Source organism: Glycine max, chromosome 14, assembly GCF_000004515.6.
Source record: "Glycine max cultivar Williams 82 chromosome 14, Glycine_max_v4.0, whole genome shotgun sequence".
NCBI classification, from domain to species: domain Eukaryota; kingdom Viridiplantae; phylum Streptophyta; class Magnoliopsida; order Fabales; family Fabaceae; genus Glycine; species Glycine max.
Window position 1 is genome coordinate 43702892 of NC_038250.2, and position 20068 is coordinate 43722959.

A 20068-nucleotide genomic window follows, 5' to 3' on the forward strand; every position below is an offset into this window, starting at 1 on the left:
CAACCTCTACAGTCCTGAGGGACTTTCACCAAAACAAGTCAGAATACAGGGCCACTTGATAAGAATTGAAGCAGACAGCCTCAATGTCTTTTTAGAAACACTTGTGGTGCTTGCTGAGGGTGAATCTTTACCCGCTTACTCAAGATACTGCAGGGTGACTACTGGCATAAGGGAAATTGAGGTTGCTCTGTGCATACCCGACCAAAGGTTTATTTTTAATGCTGAAGGTCGCCCTGGGAAGATCCTCAAAAAAGATCTAACCACTCTTGCTCAGGTCTGGAGTGTTCTCTCATACTCTAACCTAGCTCCGACTTCCCACACCTCGGATTTGACTATGGATAGAGCTAGGTTAATCTTTGGCCTAGTTACTCAGCTGGACATGAATGTCGGAGATCTCATCTCTGGACAGATCACTTCAATGGCCCAGTCTAACTCCTCTAGACTCGGGTTCCCTACTTTTATCACAGCTTTATGTAGGTCCAAAGGAGTCGTTTCCGATAGCTTAGCCTTTGAACGTTTGAGTCCGGTCATTAATTTGGCCTACATTAGGAAAAACTGTTAGAACCCGGATGATCCAACAATTATTATTAGGGGGGCCAGAAGACCATCGGCAAGGCCAGCTGAGGTTCTTGCTACATCAGCAGCTCCTCCTCCAGCACGTATGACAGCAACTCCTTCTACCCTACCTCCTGTAGATTTTCAACGTTTCGAGGCCATGCTTCAGAACATACATCAGGGGCAGATTATTTTACTGCAAAGCCTACAGCTGGTAGCGCCTCCAGACTCCATCCCGACGGTAGAGCAATTTAATGAATGGGTAGCCTGGCCAGGGACTCAACCTCCTCTTCACAGGGAAGACGAAGATCCTGCCGCTCAGGTATCCCATCAGCCGGAGGATGAGTCATCAGAGTCTTCCACTCCTGAGCCCTTGATCAGGAAAAGGAGGGTAGTTATAACCCATGAAGCTGCAGCCACCTCTAAAAAGTCTCTTGAAGCCACTCCAGAGCCTCTAGCACCAGTGGCAGATACCACTTCTCCACAGCAGGCAGCAGATCCTTCCACGCCTGAGGATCAAACCACCCTAGTCCTGTCTCTGAACACCTCTCATGTAGCTACTCATGTACTTCGTTTGTCAGAAGAGGAGAAGGTTCAGACACAGGACACCCAGGACCAACCACAGGACTTTTAAACTCTTGTTGATCTTTTGTGCTTTTTGATCTATTAGTATAATTATGGTTTTAGTACATTATTTACTTTTTATTAGTTTTGTGCATGAGTAGTGTAGTTGCTCATCCTGAAGCATCTGGAACAGTTTAACTTAACTTTTGTCGGTATGGCAGTGAAATAGTTACGTATTTTGGGAAATGGATGTATGCCTTGTTTGAAATTGAATGCATGCTTAAGATGAAATCTATGTTTCTTTTCATGAATTGGAACGAATATGCATGTTGAACAAAGAAAGAACAAGAGTGTGAACTCACAATAGAATTGTTAGTCAATAGACAGACTGATTATGAAAGAAAAAGCTTGAACCAAAAACCGGTGAGAGTGTGACCTTACTCTGTGAGTGAAAGACTAATTATGAGTAATGATCTTTGCATAAATCTCTGAATTCTAGAATGATATGTATAACTTAGAACATGATGAAGGCCATGATTGTACATACATAAGCTCTTTTGACCAAACAACTTACCTTAAATGCTAATTGCATCCTTTGCTCCCTTTTTGAGCTGAATGATTTTGTAAAAAATTTGAACCCTGAACTTAAATAAATATCTCCTGATACCTTGCTTAGATTCTAGGAGAGCATATGGTTCAAGACAATTTACTCTAAATTTGGGGGAGGGAAAAAAATTCGAATGAAAAGAAAAAGGTTAAGCATCAGCACACACAACAAATAAGTTGTATGTTAAAAAAAAGGGAAAAAGAAAAGAATAAGTGTGTTGTTTCAATAAGGTCAAAAGTGACGTAAGAGAAGAAAAATAGTGAGAAGATTACTTGTATAATACAAGAAAAGATCATTGGGATAAGTTTAGGACTTGTGCTCTCTTAAAATCTAAGCCTTTGAATCCTAGAAAAACCAATGAATTTTTGTAGCTAAACCTCACTACAAGCCTGAGAAAGTCCTTTTGATTCTATTTATACATTTCTGACTTGATGGCATGAAATGAAATGCAAAGATTGGACCTCCCATTAGTTGTTATCAATGAATAGCTTAAACACTTGTGCTTGAGTGAAATAGTAGCCGTGAGACTATGGTTTGAGTTATTTTCCTTGATATCTGTCTTATGATTAACTTCATCTAAGTGTATAGTTCACATTTTTTCTCTTATTTGTCTAGATGCATATTCTGTGAAAACAAGTGATAGATACACATTGCTTCGTCTTTCTCATCATGCAATCAATAAATTTTGATGCATACACCTTGGTACATAAACATTGCATGTTTTACCACTTGAGGACAAGTGAGCTGTTCTCTTTTGCTTGAGGACAAGCAAAACTGTAAATTTGGGGGAGTTGTTAGTCGGTGAAAACGACTAAATTTTGTGTATAAAACTTGTGTATATTGTATCAAACTTCTCCGATTCATAGTTGTTTTATAATATTATAAGTACTTTCTATTAAATATAGGTAATAGATGATTTATACTTTTGTTTTGTGTGTTTAATAATCAATTTCAGGTTAATTAAGCAAATTGACAAAAGTGTTGTTTTCCCCTTCTCGCTAAGACAATCTTTTGGCTTAGCGATCATTCGCTAAGCGTGATACTCAGTGGCTAAGCGCAAGGAAGAATCCAGAAGAAGATGAGCTATCAGGTTCGCTGAGCACACCGCTCCAGGTCATCAAGTGCACCGCTTCAGCTTATTCACTAAGAGAGAGAAGCGCACTAAGCCAAAATCCACTTATGCGCGCTAAGCAATTCAGATTTGCACTAAGCGTGAGAGCATGGACCAACCCACTTATTTAAGCTTTAAATCAGATTTTTTGAAGGGAGTTTGGCATTTCTTCTTGAGAAGCCTCTGCATGCACAAGAGTCTAGCCTTGGCTTGAAGCTTTTGCATGTTTAGGAAGTTCTAGAGAGAGAAAGGTCCAAGTTCCAAAGAGTTCTGAGAGATTTTGTTGTGTGAAGATCTGCTGAGATGAGAGCTCGAAGCGAAAGCCGTTCTGAGAGCTTGAGATGAGTTTATGAGTGATTGTGAGATCCTAGAGGTGAAGGAGACATCTTCACCACTTGTATTTTTGCAATCTTTCATCTTGTTCTTCTCTGTGTTGTAAAGGAGGTTTCCGGACTATGGAAAGCTAAATCCTTTGTTGGATCTTCCCTGTAGGTACTTGATGTAAATATATTTCTATCTATGTAATGATGTTTTGTGTGTTCTCTGTGCTATCTGTTGTTCATTCCAGTATGTCTTTACCTTGATCACGTAGATGCATGCTTTGTTAGGGTCATTCAACAGTGGAAACTGGTCTGATTCTAAAGTCCTTGATAGTACTAGGCTAAGTAGTTGTACTATCACGAGGAATCGGGGTACAAGAACTTAGTTGTGTATACGTGTCTTAATGCGGTCCTGGTTGAGTTTAGTCTTACAAGAGGAATCTGTGGACGAGGCTTGATCAGGATTAGGCTAAGCTATCATGAGGAATCGGGGTCTAGAAGACCAGGAGACAACATAGGAATACATGGGCATTGTTAGATAGAGAACATCCATTTTAGCATCAGGAACCTATTAGGAAGACCAATGCGTTCTCTACTTGTTTTTACACAACATTTCTCTTGCGTGATTTTCTTTCCTTTTGCATAGATAGTTTACATACCTGTTGATAACCACAATCATCTTTTCATACTAGACACCTATTCACCGAAATAACTTGCCAGATAACACAAGTTCCCCGAGAGTTCGATACTCAGCTCTTACCGTTTTATACTACTTGTGTGATCTGGTACACTTGCCGGCCGCGAACAACTGCACATGTATTTTATCTTTAATCACAGGTTCAATTTATCACATACTTACGATTTGAATCACAATTTCATAATCTCAATATAACAATTCATACAAAAGATTTATCAGAACATGGGAAGTAAAACCCCTCATATAATTTCACACAATTATATCAAAATCATGGGTCAAAACACAAAAATATCGAGAGCATTCAAGTTTATCAATTAATTCTTATCAGAACATCAATTGGTATGTAAAAGACAACAATATTGTATTTATAATTGTAAAGGAAAAATTATAATTTAATAAACATCCCAAAATAAATCCCAATTTAATCTTCTAAGAATCCCTACACATGTTCATTCTAACCCCAATTGTAATAAACTCATCCCTTACCTCTAAGCGGCTCACGTTCCAGCAGCAATAGCGGCATCTCTAGTAATTTCCTGAGATTCCTAAAGTTTTTTCTCTGGTTGCTCTGATAGGGTTCCCAAACGTTAGAGAGAATCAGAAGGGATTGAAGCCTCCATTTGTACTATCTTTGTGCGATTCCTTTTTCTCCCTCCATGAATATTATCTCACAAATCCAAATGGTGGAGATATGCACAATTAAATTATGAACCCCATATAAATATTTCACGACAATCCAATGGTTAACGAGTCCGGAATCGTAGTTTTACCAAGACAGCTCTGGGTTTCTACGGGAAAGGAAAAGGCTACTATGTGAAGTGTATTTCCCTCAGCTCCAACATGATTTTGAAATTTCCAATGGTGAATGAGAAGATCGTCATTTTCCTGAGACATGTTTGGTGATCTGCGGGAAAAATAGAGGGTATTTGGAGGAGGAGAAGAGAGAAAAATGAAAATGAGGGGAAGAGAAGGCATCGTCGGTCTGAAAACTGACCTAACGTGTCTCTACTTATATCTAGGGTACTTACAACATATTATTTACTTAATTTATTTATTTTTATTATTTTATAAAAATAAACTATATTTTATTCCCTATCAAATGAATAAATAAAATACTCTTTTTATTTTCTCTCAAACCATTATTTTAATTGATAAAATTATTTCTCCTTATTTATTTAATTATAAAAACCTTATTATTTTTCTAAAACTCTATTTATTTACATAAAATAATTCTTTTTTAAACTAGTTTATGAAAAATGGGAAGTTACACTAGTAATTTGGCTTTACTCAAGTCTGTAGTAATGCCAACAAGTAGATCCAACATTTAACAATTATTTTTACAATCCTACACACCTAATTAGACATTGCTCACATTACAAAACTCCAAAATTGACGTAAAGTATAAGACAAACTTAAAAATTATAACATTGTCAACAAAAAGTTTAATGATAACTATATTTGTAGCAATGCCAATCCTACATCTATTTAAATTAAATGAACACCAACTAAGTTCTATGAATTAATCTCAGATTCTAATTTTTCAAACATTCAAAAAAACATTTTACTTTTTAATCTAAGCACAATTTTAGTACTAAACACAAAGAATATTGGAGCAAAAAGGAACGACCCGTGTATATGCACGGATTGTAGGAAAAAAAGGTGTTAAAAACACACATTGCGGAATAAAATGATCTATTTTGTATTTAAATTATATTATAAAGAGATGACATATTAAAAAGTGTACCTGTTGATGAGCTCTTGAAGCATAAAAATTCTTCAATAGTGTGAAGACTCTACGTGTATCCACACCGAGACTGACCTCTATTCGTCAACAACTTTGACAAGTGAAAAAATAAGAATAGAGAAGTGATATTCGGATTTTTTTTCAATGTGCAACCTAAGGCTCTATTTGTAGCATGCTAAGGATACCAAATTTCTGATCAAATCAAAATCATTATTGATAGTATCCTTTTTTAAACTATATTATTTCTTGTTACCATTTATTGCTAACCATTTAGCAATTAAAATTAAAATAATAATTGACCAAGTCAAACTTGTATCTAGCCGTCTTTTCAACCCAAATTCCAAATACAAAATCATTCACGTTTGTTTCTCTTCTTTCACCAAATTTATATTTTCATAAGACAACAAAATAACATTCCTTATATTAGCATTACATCAAATTGATTAAAAGCATTCAAGTAGATAACAACATGAACACACTAAGACTCAAATTACATCATTACACTTAATATATATATATTCCTAGTACTTGTGAATACATACAAACACCACCATTGACAACAATTGGATTAAGAACATTCCATAGACAATTGTTCTAAACATCTTCATTTCAATCCCTATACAATCAAGCTTTGAGTTAACTTGAGCCTTCCACATTGTCTTATCTTCCTCTCTTCTAAATTGTCTTCTTTGTTCCATGGAAAATGTCCCAAGTGAATCATCAACTCCAAGTGCTTCAATCAATTGATCAACCCAAATAAAGTACCCACAATATCCAACTTCATCCTGAAAAGCCCCAAATAGAAACCCTAAATCAAAACCCCCAATGTGAAATCAAAACCCTGAATCAATAAATGTGAAATAGACATACCTTATTAATTGAACAAGTGAAAAACGCCCTTCCTCTGTTAATATTTGTTCCAGCAACACGCCTAACAGCCCTTCTACCACAACCACAAAAAAGAACAACTTGTGATGAAACTCTTGTTCGAGATGATGATGCATTGCTCCTCTGCGACATTGTTGATAGTAAGAGAGAACGAAATGGTGTGATTTATGAGGTCTATTGAGATGATTAGAAGTGCAAATACGGAGGAGGAGGAGAAGAGGGCATAGGTTCTATTTAAGGGTTATGTTAAAGAAGAAGAAGAAGAAGAGGAGGAGGATATATGAGGGTTTTTTACTTTCATTTTGGTCCCTCATTTCATTAAAATAAACGAAATTAGAAATAAAAAATCCACATAATCATGTCTGTGTGGCACTTAATGAGCCACATCAGCAATAACTGACGGCGTTAACTACTCCATTCACGGCAGGGACTAACGTGACTAACAAATTGCACTTTCAGGGACTATTTTGCAATTTATCTCGATTCAGGGACCAAATTGACAGCGAGTTACACTTTCAAGGACCAAAATGACTATTTACCCTACTTTCAATGCTAGCAAAAATATAATAATATTCCACCTTTTTAAAATCAATTAATCATTTGATCACATTAAATTCTCTAATTTAATTAATCATCAAATATTAAAATAATTTCTTTAAGAGAGATTAGAACACTCATTTGTGTGTGACCTCGTAGGCTCAATACTAAGCTGGTAATATATTAATCAAATTAATATACTAATCAAGGAAGGCGTTTAGTGACACTCCTTAACGTCCGGATAACATGAAGTAACATTATACTTTCAAGAACCATTAGAAGAGTAGTGTAATAATTTCTTCCATCTTTACAACTTTGGGTTAACTCTAGAGTATGGTATTACTCTCAAACCCTTTTGAGTTAACACATAATGACTTAAGAAACTCATTTCTTCTTTCATTTAATTTTTCTGGCCAGGATATAATTTTATTCATAGAGCTCAAACTCATTACCAAGAGTTGATGGATTCGTTCTTGTTTAATCATTAATTCTAGAGGTATTTAATCATATCCAATATCCATTCAACAAGTGCTCTAAAGCATTAGGTGTTCGGAATCAAAATAAAACAAATAACTTGTTAATTAGTATGACAATCTCAGGTCAAAGAAAACTATTATACCTCTTCTTGAAAATTTTCTATTGACAGTTTATGGTAAATTTTAACCATTAGAAAATTTCAATTGAGTCAGTTCAATGATCACATCAACATGTAATTCATCTATATATGCAAATTAATAAATGAGATCTATTAATATTTATCCAATAAATACTATCACATATTTATTAATCTATCTGGATTATTGATATCTTATTTACAATAATCCTATGATCAAGAACGGATTAGATTAAAATTAGAACAAACTTGTTTCTCATTATCATAATCTCTATTATAACAACAAGTCTTTAATTTTAATTAAGGACATTATCAAATGGACCATTTAATCAAATAGTGAAATATAACAATAAAAATAAAATAATACTTTATTATTCAAATTAGAATTGATCACATGATAACTTGAATCGTGGACATACAAATTTATTCCCAACACGGATAGCTGACTAGTTGATAGTAAGATACATGACTAGGAAGAGCAAGCAATACGACACTAACTAGAGAAGTCAATTACACCGCATATTGCAGACTCGTGGCTTGACCCATTTGGGATATTTTTATTTATAATGATTACATTGTAGACCATTTAGAAATGCTTTTTAAAGGTTTTTTAAATAAAAATAATAATATACTAAATATTTAATATAATGATTTGAGATTTGTATTTATTGATTTATTTAAAAGCTTAAAATCACTTACATTATGAATGAAAATATATCAAAACACCCAGAAGGAGTCTATTTAGGTCAAGATTTTTTGGAGAGGCTAAATTATTATTTTGGTCTTCTTATAAATTCAAATCCACAATTTTTATTTATTTTTAGTTCTAAACCAATACATTTAGTCTCACTATTTTTCAGAATAAGTAATTTTTGTTATACCATCAATATATCATTAGTTGATCATCTAAAGAAGTTAAATTCATCACCTTTTATTTAAAGTTAAGGTAATAAACAACTAAGACACTTACTTTATTTAGTTAACTTTATAAATATATACATTTTATATGTATCATTAGTTAAGAGTTAATAATTTTTTTCAAATTATAAAAAATTATAAATTAAAAATATTTTGTATAATAATCTTTTTAATTTTATTTTATAGCATTTATATATTTTTAGTTTGAATAGTTTACATATTTTAATTTTAATTTTACCAATATATAAATTATTTACTTAAAATTATTTTGAATAGACTGTAGCCGTGCATATGCACCGATTGTTCTACTACCTTGCGCTGTATTTTCTTTTTTCTTTAGTAGCAAAATTGTGATTTGATTAAGAAGTAAATTTATCTGTGAAACGTTAAAATTTAGAATTTGAAATAATATATAAAGTTTGAGAGTGTTGCAATAATAATTGATACAAAATTGTAAAACAGGCTATAATAACAGGCTATGTATTAAGTGAAAAAATGTTTGCTCCCAAACTATGCAGAAAACATATTAAAAATATATATCATGTCATGTAAAAAACAATTGGATTAAAGACTAAGCATAAATTAAGCACTCACCAGGTGCTTAACTGATGTGTTCCAGTAAAGATCCAGGGAAGATTGACTATGTTATCGCATATATAAAAAATAAATCAATTCCATAATCAAGGTTCTCAACAAATAATTGTTTTTTCTCAACCGCTCTTTTGTTTTGCTTCATATCCATCCTACAAAAGTTTTAAATCTTTTAATTAGGAGCTAATAAAATATTATTTCCACCTGAGTAAAGTATTATTGGTTTAGCATAATTATTGATCTGTCTAACGCTGCTTTTGAACGGTAATATTTCACTATGGACAGTTTGGTGAAGTATGTTGCATACAGGATGATACAAACTAACTCAAAGAATGTGGAGATTGTCAAGAATAGTACTGCAAAAATAAGAAAACACAGACATGTTTATAGACTAAATATATTTCAATATATAAATTAGGGTAAATAGTCACTTTTATCTCTCAATGTGTAATTCGCTGACAAATACGTTTCTGAAAGATGAAAATACAAAATTTAGTCCCTCAAATTGTAAAAAGTACGACAAATATGTCCTACCGTTTGCTTCCATCTATCATTGTTAATAAAATAGTATACATGACACAGATGGACAAATTTGTCACTAAAATGATTGTCAACGTGGATTGTCAGCATAGGAACATATTTGTCATGATATTTTTTTGCCTTTTTGTCTTCCCACTCAGCTAACAAATATTTCTTTGAAAGATGAAAATATAAAATTTAGTCAAAATATAAGAAGTGCGACAAATATATCCGGACGTTAATAATAAATTGTTTAAGAGAGAAGCTATGAAAAAATGGATAAAAAAACAGTAAAATACAACTTAAGATTTGAACTCTTATACTTTGATTATCTATCTATTTATCCATCTATCAAATTGTTAATTAGTTTTTTAATTAATCAATATAACTACTTATTTTCCAAAATAAAATAAAATTCTTTAGTTTTATGATATAAATAAATAGAGTTACCATTTAAAAAAATGAAAGCTTTTTATTTCTTGAAATTTTTTGTTTCTCCAACGAATTATTAATCTTTATTACGTACTCTATCATAGTATGTCAAATGGAATGCAAGGTTGCTACAATCTCTAAATCAGCGAAAGATACAACTCTACGTCTCAAAGGCAAAGAATAAATCTCTGTATTTTTTTTTTGTTTTTTTAAATTAAAGTTAACTTATGTATTAGTTTGAGCATTATTGTAATTTTTATTTAAATTTATTTGGGTTCTTTATATGCCCCTTCAGAATTTCAAAAAATTATGAATGATATTTTCAGTCCTTATTCAAAATTCGTCATTGTCTACATTGATGATGTTTTAAGCCAAAGATATGGTTTTCATAAACCACCTCCCATTTGCAAATTAAGAAAAAATCTGTCATTTCAATTGTGAATGATCATGTGGTAAGTTTGTTATCTTTTATAATAACTAGTTTAATTAAAAGTTATATATAATTAATAATCAATGTAAAAATCTAACAACATTTGGAAATTGTATGACATGGGACACTTCGAAGAGTCAGGGGTCCTCTGTTCTAAGACATAACACATGCAACTAATACACTACTATTTGACTTCTGAGATGCTGCAGTTAACAGAATTTCATGCTACTGCCAAGGTTCCCGCCAAACCTTCATGCAAGCACTAGTGCTGTAAAGGCCTTTTAGATCAGTTATTTAACTTATGCATTAATTGTTGTGGGAAAGGTTAAGCCGTTTGATTAAATTTAACTCTCGAGTGATTTATTGCTGGAATGACTCCTTCAAACCTGTTATTTGAGAAATCAATAGTTGAGAAAGTAGTTAAGATCCTCTCTAGCTCAATTTTGTTACCTTTTATGGTGACGTGGTACATAGAAGAATATTTTGTACTATTCATATATTGTGTTGGAGAATAAACCCTTTCACACTCACACACAGATATGAACATAGAATATATTTTAATGAACCTTGTGTATTTTCTTCTTATCAAGCACTTGCACATATGCACCTTTATATAGTGTTTTTATAAAAAAAAAAACTGTTACAACATAAAACAGAAAAAACTAACACTCTAACCAACTACTACTAACAATACCCTTACTTATATTTGGATCAAACTCAACACTCCCCTTTAATCCAAATCATTACAAGATATAACTCCCAACTCTATTATGAGTTTTACAAATCTGTCAGGCCTAATTGCCTTAGTTAGTATGTCAACTAGCTGAGTTTCTGTTGAACAATATGCCATTTCAAGCTTTCCATTATTCACCTGCTCCCTTAGGAAATAGAATCTGGTTTCAATGTGCTTGCTTCTCCCATGTGATACTGGATTTTTAGCTAAATTGATAGTTGACTTGTTATCAATTAGCAATTTAATAGATTTCTTTGCTTCAAACTTCAATTCATCTAGCAATGAATCTAGTCAAATAGCTTGGCAAGCAGAATATGAGCCTGCTATATATTCAGCTTCACAGGAAGACAAGGCCACCACAGGTTGCTACTTAGAGAACTAGGAAATTGGAGCACCTAGAAACTTGAACAAGTACCATGTAGTGCTTCTCCTATCTGTTTTGTCTCCACACCAATCTGAATCAGAATACCCCAGTAAACTCATTGTTCTCTGGTCTATCTTCCTAGGAAACAAAACACCATATTCCAATGTTCCGTTCACATACCTCAAAATTCTTTTGGTAACCGTCAGATGAGACTTCTTTAGATTATTCATGAACCTACTGATTAAACCAACAACAAAGGAGAGGTCAAGTCTACTGTTATACAGGTACCTCAAGGAGCCAACTAGTTGCTTATACATGGTTGGATCGACTGCTTCTTCTTCTGCTGCTATTTCCAATTTTGTATTAACCTATGCTGGAGTATTTGCAGGATTGCAATCTATCATATGAAATCTTTTCAATACATCAGTAGCATACTTCTGCTAGTGAAGCAGAATTCCCTTTGAGGTAGTTACAAATTCTAACCCAAGGAAATAAGCTAGAGTACCAAGGTCTGCCATCTCAAATTCCTGCATCATTTGTGCCTTAAAGAACTCAATACCTTTTAAATCATTGTCTGTTACCAATAGATCATCTACATACAAGAAAATCAGAATCAAACTTGTCTCCTTCTTCACATAAACACCATATTCAACTGAACATTTCTTGAATCCACTTTGAATCAAGAATGTGTCAATCCTTCTATTCCATGCCCTACGAGCTTGCTTTAGGCCATACAATGCCTTGTTAAGCCTGTACACTTTGTCTTCCATTCCTTTTTTTCACAAAGCCTAGTAGTTAAGTCACAAAAACAGGTTCCTCTAATGGACCATTCAGAAAAGCAGATTTTACATCCATGTGAAACAATGCCCAATTATGGTTGCTAGCCATTGCTACTACTAGTCTAACAGTCTCGATTCTTGCCACTGATGCATAAACCTCAGAATAGTCTATCCCAGGTTTTTGAAGGAAGCCTCTTGCCACAAGTCTTGCTTTATGCTGTGCAACAGTGCAGTTGGGATTCAGTTTCAACTTGAACACCCACTTCACACCAATTGTTCTCTTCTTATTTGGTAAGTCAACTAGCTCCCAAGTGTTATTCCTTTCAATAGCATTCAACTCTTCTAGCATTGTGTTCTTCCAAACCTTTTCTTGTAATGCTTCTTCATAACTATTTGGTTATGCATCTGCAAGTAATGAAAAGTGAGCCAATTCTCCTTCTTCTATTACCTCAATATCACTTCCCATTTCAAAATCAGAGTATCTAGTTGGCATCCTTCTCTCTCTTTGTGGCCTTTGATTTTGTGGTGATTCTGCCTCTGCATTTATTTCTACGTTTACAGTGCAAACCTCATTCTGATCTTCTTCAATTGTTGATATCATTGGTCTGATTTCACACCTTTGTCTACTTGAGTCCCATGCCTCTGCCTCATTGAAGTATACATCTCTACTGATCTCAACCTTCTGCTTGTGTGCATTATAGAGTTTATAGGCACCAGTAACATGATAGCCTATCAGTATCATTGGTTCACTTTTGTCTTCCAATTTCCTCCTTTTGGCATCAGGAATGTGTTTGTAGCATAGAGATCCAAAGATCCTGAGATGACTAACCAGTGGCTTTCTTCCAGACCAAACCTCTTCTGGGACATTCTCCTTCAATCTCTTAGTAGGACATCTATTCAACAAATAAGCTGTTGTAGTCACATCTTCTCCCCATAGTGAATGAGCTAGTTTCTTCTACTTCAGCATACTCCTTGCCATGTCAAGGATAATTCTATTTCTTCGTTCTGCCAAGCCATTGTGTTGTGGTGTATAAGGTGTCGTTACCTCATGAACTATTCCATGTTGCTCACAGTAGGTGTTTAATGCCTTGGAAGTGTATTCACCACCTCCATTTGTCCTCAAAACCTTCAAAGCTTGTTCACTTTGCTTCTCTGCCATCAACTTGAATTTCTGGAAAATTGAGAACACCTCATCTTTTGTCTTGATCAAGTATAACCACATCATTCTATTGTGCTCATCTACAAATGATGTGAAGTACTTGTTCCCACCCAGTGATGGTACCTCAAAAGGACCACACACATCAGAATGCACAACACCAAGTACACTAGAAGCTCTCATTGGCAAATGGGAATTGAAGGAATTTCTTGGTTGCTTGCCAATGAGACATACATCACACACCTTCTTTGGTACATTTAATTTTTGCAGACCTATAACCATATTATTAGTTACTAAAATATTCAAACTTTTGAAATTTAAGTGACCAAACTTGAGATGCCAAAGGCAGCTCAATTGGTTGATCTATGTAGCCATTAAACATTAAACTTTTGTTGCCTTAATGTTGGCTTGAAAGGTTCTATTTATTGAGAGTGAAGATCTCAAGACTAGCTTCAGACTAGGATCAAACAATTTTAGCATTCCACCCTTCATTGACACAGAGAATCCTTTTTCCACCAGTTGGCCTACACTCATCAGATTGCATCTCATCCCAGGAACATACAACCCATTTTTAATGAGTTTTATTTTCCCATCCTTTCTCTGAATAAGAATGTTCCCCATTCCTTCTGCACTTAGAGTTTTGCTATCCACCAATTTGATCTTGGATCTTCTATTTTCATCAAAATCACCAAGCCACTCCTTGTGACCTGTCATGTGGTTAGAACAACCAGTATCTAGATACCAAGCCTTAGAATGTGGGTTGCTATCACTAGTTGCCACTAACATCATAGGGTGTTCATCTTCTAAATCCTCATCTTGAGCTATGTTTGCCTTTTCTTTAGAATTCTTGTTTTGTTTTCCTTTTCCATGCCAACATTCAAAGGCATAATGCCCCCATTTCTCACAGTTATAACATTGAATCTTTCTTTTATCTTGGCCTTTCTTTCCTTTTTGATTACTGAAGTTCCCTCCTCCTTCTTTATTAGAGGATTTAGGTTTATCTCAAATCTTATCCTTTTCTTTGTTTGAGAACCAATTCCGTTGGCCACTGCCTTTTCTTTTCTTCCATTTCTTCTTGTTTCCATCATTATTGGTAAATTGGGCCTACATCACTTGATCCAAATCCCTTGAATTTGCCTTTTTCATTTAACCTCTGCTCATGGGCTTCAAGAGAATTTTGTAGTTCTTCAATCTTTAATCTTTCAAGATCCTTCAATTCTTCAACTGCTACCACAATGTGATCAAATCGAGGAGACAAAGGTCTCAAGATCTTTTCAACAATCATCTGATCTGACAATGATTCTCCACAAGTCTTCATTGAATTTACCAACAGCTACATTCTGTTGAAGTAATCAGCCACTGTTTCTTGATCACTCATTAAGAGGAGTTCATATTGTCTCCTTAAAGATTGCAACTTCACCTTCTTGGTCTTTCCTGTATTTCCAAATGCCTTCTGCAGAATTTCCCAAGCATCCTTGGTTGTACTAGCCTTTGCAATCTTCTCAAATACAACAAGATCAACACTTTGCCTTGAGTATCAAGACAAGCTTTCCTTGCATTGCAAATAGCTGAAGAAATGTCATCTCTAGACAATTTTTTATTTGAGACAAAAAAGAATCGAGTGTTGGATGAGGGAACCGGAACGTCTCCTTCCAACATGTTGAAGCTTAGGTCAATGATCTCCCACGAGAGTGAGGGATACCCAACTGATGTTAGAAGGTTATGAGAAAGGGCTAAAAAAGATGAAGTATCTTTCCCCGTGTTATTAATCCATTTGGGAATCCTTTGAGATGCCAATTTGTAGATAGATCAAGCTTTCAAAGATTGGGTAAAAAGAGTATGTTATTTGGTAACTTCCCTTGCAATATTGTATCTCAGAAGACTAAGAGTGACCATAGAGGATGAGAAATTAATTAACAAAGACAGAGAGCTCGGTTCAATGGAAGACATATCTAGGAAATCAAGAGTGAGCTCCCTTAAATAAGTTGCATTAGAATGAGGATTTCCAGTGTTGCTGCTTCAAATATCAGTTCATGTGTTGAAAAGAGTGACTGAGAGATCAAGCGCGACTAACTTTAACAGGTGAGAAATTTTGGAAGGATTGACACCAACAAATTTCGAGGCAAATAGATTTAGATGAGTTAGAGACACAATATCACCCCAGCCCGTAGAGAAAATCGACTAAATGGGTTGGACCGTTGGGTTGAACATTTTACCACTCCTAAACTTTTTCATATAATTTTATTCTTAAGAAAATGTAGGGATATGCTAGGTGCACCCAACATTATTGCTGGTGCACCCAGCAATTTATTGAAAGGTCAATTTTGCCCTTTATTTAAAAACATAAAAAACTTTTTCCCTCTTTCGGAAGCATTCTGTCTTCTCTCTTCCGCGAAAAAGCTTTTCTCCTCTCTTCTCTCTTCCGCGAAATTCCTTGGTGGTCTTCTTCTCCGCGAGGCTTCTCCGGCTTCATCTTCTCCGCGAGGCTCGTCTTCCATTTGCATTCGAGGTAGGTGGCCTTCTTCTTAGCTTTCCTTTTGTTTTGCACTGTATGTGTAGCATTTAGGGTAGGTTAGTTGAACCTTAGGGTAGATGAACCTTAGGGTAGAGGACGCCGGAAAAAATGGCGGAAGCTTGGTGACGGTGAGCCTTCCGGAAGACCCGTTAGGGGTTCTTCCGGAACTTCCGGAAGAAGATCTTCCGGAAGATTTCCGGAAGAAGGGTTCTTCCGGAGGTAATGAAACGACTTCCGGAAGAACAGGTCTTCCGGAAAGCTCTCGAAACACCTCTTCCGGAATGTCTCCGGAAGATGTACTTCTTCCGGAAACATTCCGAAAGATGGTTCTTCCAGATGACCTTTCAGTGGTTCCGGAAGCACTTTCCGAAAGACCCTTCTTCCGGAATGGTTCCGGAAGAAGTACTTCTTCCGGAAATATTTTTTTTTTTAAAAAAATATTATTTTTGTTAATTGTTTTTGTTAATTGTTTTAGTTTATTTTTTTATATCATTTTAGTTGACTAATTTACTAATTATTTAATTTAAAATTACTTATGTATTATTTTATAAATGAAGTAGTTTATTTGTATAAATAAAGTTGTGTATGTTTGGAAATATTTTTTTCCAATTATTGTTTTATTTGTATATATAATTTTAGTTGTGTATGTTTACTAATTATATATTTTGAAAGTAGTTGTTTTTTTTTTGTCTATAAATAAAGTTTTTTATTTTATTATAAATAAAGTTGTTTATTTGATTATAAATGAAGTATTTTTTTTTTATAAATGAAGTTGTTTAATTTTTTTTTAAAATTAAGTTGTGGATGTTTAGTAATGAATTATTTTTATATTAGTTGTGTTTTTTTTTATAAATGAAGTTGTTTATTTTTTTAAAAAAATTAACTTGTGGATGTTTACTAAGTAATTTAGTTGTGTTTTTTTTAGAAATGAAGTTTCTTATTTTATTTTTTAAATTAAGAGTTGGATGTTTACTAATTAATTTTTTTTACATTAGTTGTGTTTTTTTTTTATAAATGAAGTTTGTTTAATTTTTTTTTAAATTAAGTTGTGGATGTTTAGTAATGAATTATTTTTATATTAGTTGTGTTTTTTTATAAATAATTGAAGTTGTTTATTTTTTTTAAAAAAAATTAACTTGTGGATGTTTACTAAGTAATTTAGTTGTGTTTTTTTTTAGAAATGAAGTTTCTTATTTTTTTTTTAAATTAAGAGTTGGATGTTTACTAATTAATTTTTTTTTACATTAGTTGTGTTTTTTTTATAAATGAAGTTTGTTTAATTTTTTTTTAAAATTAAGTTGTGGATGTTTAGTAATGAATTATTTTTATATTAGTTGTGTTTTTTTTATAATAATTGAAGTTGTTTATTTTTTTAAAAAAAATTAACTTGTGGATGTTTACTAAATAATTTAGTTGTGTTTTTTTTAAAATGAAGTTTTTATTTTTTTAAATTAAGTTGGATGTTTACTAATTATTTTTTTAATTATTATGTTTTTTTTATAAATGAAGTAGTTAATTTTTATAAATAAAGTTGTGTATGTTTGGAATTTTTTTTATTTTTGTTTTATTGTTATATATAATTTAAGTTGTGTATGTTTACTAATTATATTTTTAAATTAGTTGTTTTTTTTTTTAAATAATTTTTATTTTTATAAATGAATTTTTTTTATTATTGTGTTTTTTTTATAAATGAAGTTGTTTATTTTTTTTTTTTTTAAAAATTAACTTGTGATGTTTACTAAGTAATTTAGTTGTGTTTTTTTAGAAATGAAGTTTTTTTTTTTTTAAATTAAGTTGGATGTTTACTAATTAATTTTTTTACATTAGTTGTGTTTTTTTATAAATGAAGTTGTTTATTTTTTTTAAATTAAGTTGTGGATGTTTAGTAATGAATTTTTTTATATTATTGTGTTTTTTTTATAAATGAAGTTGTTTATTTTTTTAAAAAATTAAGTGTGGATGTTTACTAATAATTTAGTTGTGTTTTTTTTAAAATGAAGTTTTTATTTTTTTTTAAATTAAGTTGGATGTTTACTAATTAATTTTTTTTACATTAGTTGTGTTTTTTTATAAATGAAGTTGTTTAATTTTTTAAAAATTAAGTTGTGGATGTTTAGTAATGAATTATTTTTATATTAGTTGTGTTTTTTTTATAAATGAAGTTGTTTATTTTTTTTAAAATTAAGTTGTGGATGTTTATAATAATTTTTTTACATTAGTTGTGTTTTTTTTATAAATGAAGTTGTTTAATTTTTTTTAAAATTAGTTGTGTATGTTTAAAATAATTTGATTTAAGTTAGTCTTATTTGTTTATAAATAAAGTTGTTTTTTTATAAAGAAAATTGTGTATATTTTGACCGAAAAAAATACGTGTTCGACATGATTTACAGATCATGGCCAGAACACGAGGTTTAGGTCGTGCCATAGGTAGAGTTGTAGGCAGAGATAGACCTGCTGACGAGGATGCTGGCGATGTTCCCGAGAGGCGTAGGCCTACTGCCTCAGCCCGTAGGCTACGCGTTCATCAGATGACTACGGAGGGACGTGATATGGCTGAGGACGTCGCTGACATGACTGATGATGTCCCTGAGCAGCCTACGGAGGCACCTGAGATGCGTGCGGACGCACAGGGTGCTGATAGTGGTGAGGGGTCAGATGGTGATGATGCTGCATGAGGGATTCCTGGTGGTCCACGTGACCCGTCAGTGCTCACATCATTTGCCGAGCATGTTGCACATGCTGTGTGGAGTGGACAGGTATTTTAATTTGTTAATTATTTGTCATTGTTGATTTATTTGTTTATGATTAATTTTTTTAATAATTGTATAATTTGTACTTCAAATCAGGAACGTCCTGATTTGAAGTTAGTGTCACATGGGAGGAAGGTGACACTGATTGGGAGGCCAGTGCCTGAGATTGAAGGCATGGTGGCTGCCACAGGATTAAGTCCACTGATAGATTGTTCAGTTATTACTGGCGATCCTGGACTTATATCCGCATTTGTGGAGAGGTGGCACAGTGAGACTAGCACCTTCCACCTTCCTGTAGGAGAGCTGACGATCACATTGGATGATGTGTCGTCCATCCTACATTTGCCCATCACTGGCGCCTTGCACAATTTCCACGCTCTTTCTACGGAGGAGACCAGATTCTTGCTTACGGAGTTGCTGGAAGTGTCTGCCGAGGAGGCCAGAGCCGAGACAGCACTCACACGTGGAGCATATGCCGAGAAGGTCTTCCGGAAGTTACTCAGACCCATTCCGGAAGAAGGTCTTCCGGAAGTGTTTTTTGGAAGCACTTCTTCCGGAATGGGCCTCAGTTGTGCCTAAAATTTCTTCCGGATACATTTTTTTTTACTGTTTTTCTTCTCTAAAAACTAGCCAGAAAAGAAAAAAAATACCCATAAAAGCGTACCTCCGACAAAATAGGAAGAACAGCCACTAACAAAACTTCAAATACGGAACACGGGACCACCAATGGAAACTGCAAAAGGGACCACCGAAACAACAACAAGCAACCAAAACGGAAGAAACAAAGCAGAGAAGAAACAAGCAGAGAAGAAAGCGCAGTAAAAAGAAGCGTGTACGCGTTAATTTAAAGAAAATTACACAAGGGCAAAATCGTCATTACATACGCATTAAATATTATTTTATTTTTACTTATTATTATAAAATGAAAATTCTTTTTTCTTCATTTCGTCATTACATACGTTCACTAATTATTTAATTATTTATGTATAATAATATTAATTATTTTATAATTTAGTTTATCCATTAAAAGTAAAATATTACAAAATAAATTTTTTTTTTTTAAAAAGGAAACTTCCGGAAGAAGGTTCTTCCGGAAACTTCCGGATGACGTTCTTCCGGAAGTAGTTTGTGGGTACTTCCGAAAGTCACAAATTCTTCTTCCGGAAGAAGTTTTTTTCCGGAAACTTTCCAGAAAACCTTTTTCCGAAAATTTTCCAGAAAAACTTCTTCCGAAAAAAGAATTAT

At 33.4% G+C, this 20068-nt stretch overlaps 1 protein-coding gene across 1 annotated transcript in view; it reads right to left on the minus strand.

The window, feature by feature from the left end:
• Window positions 1–19332, minus strand: part of LOC112999353 (LRR receptor-like serine/threonine-protein kinase GHR1) — a 32348-nt gene extending 13016 nt beyond the window's left edge. The window contains 2 exon segments of the mRNA XM_041009062.1: window positions 15483–15739; window positions 19132–19332. Of these exon segments, the coding sequence (XP_040864996.1) occupies window positions 15483–15739; window positions 19132–19332 (458 nt within the window).
• Window positions 19333–20068: the final 736 nt, after the last annotated feature.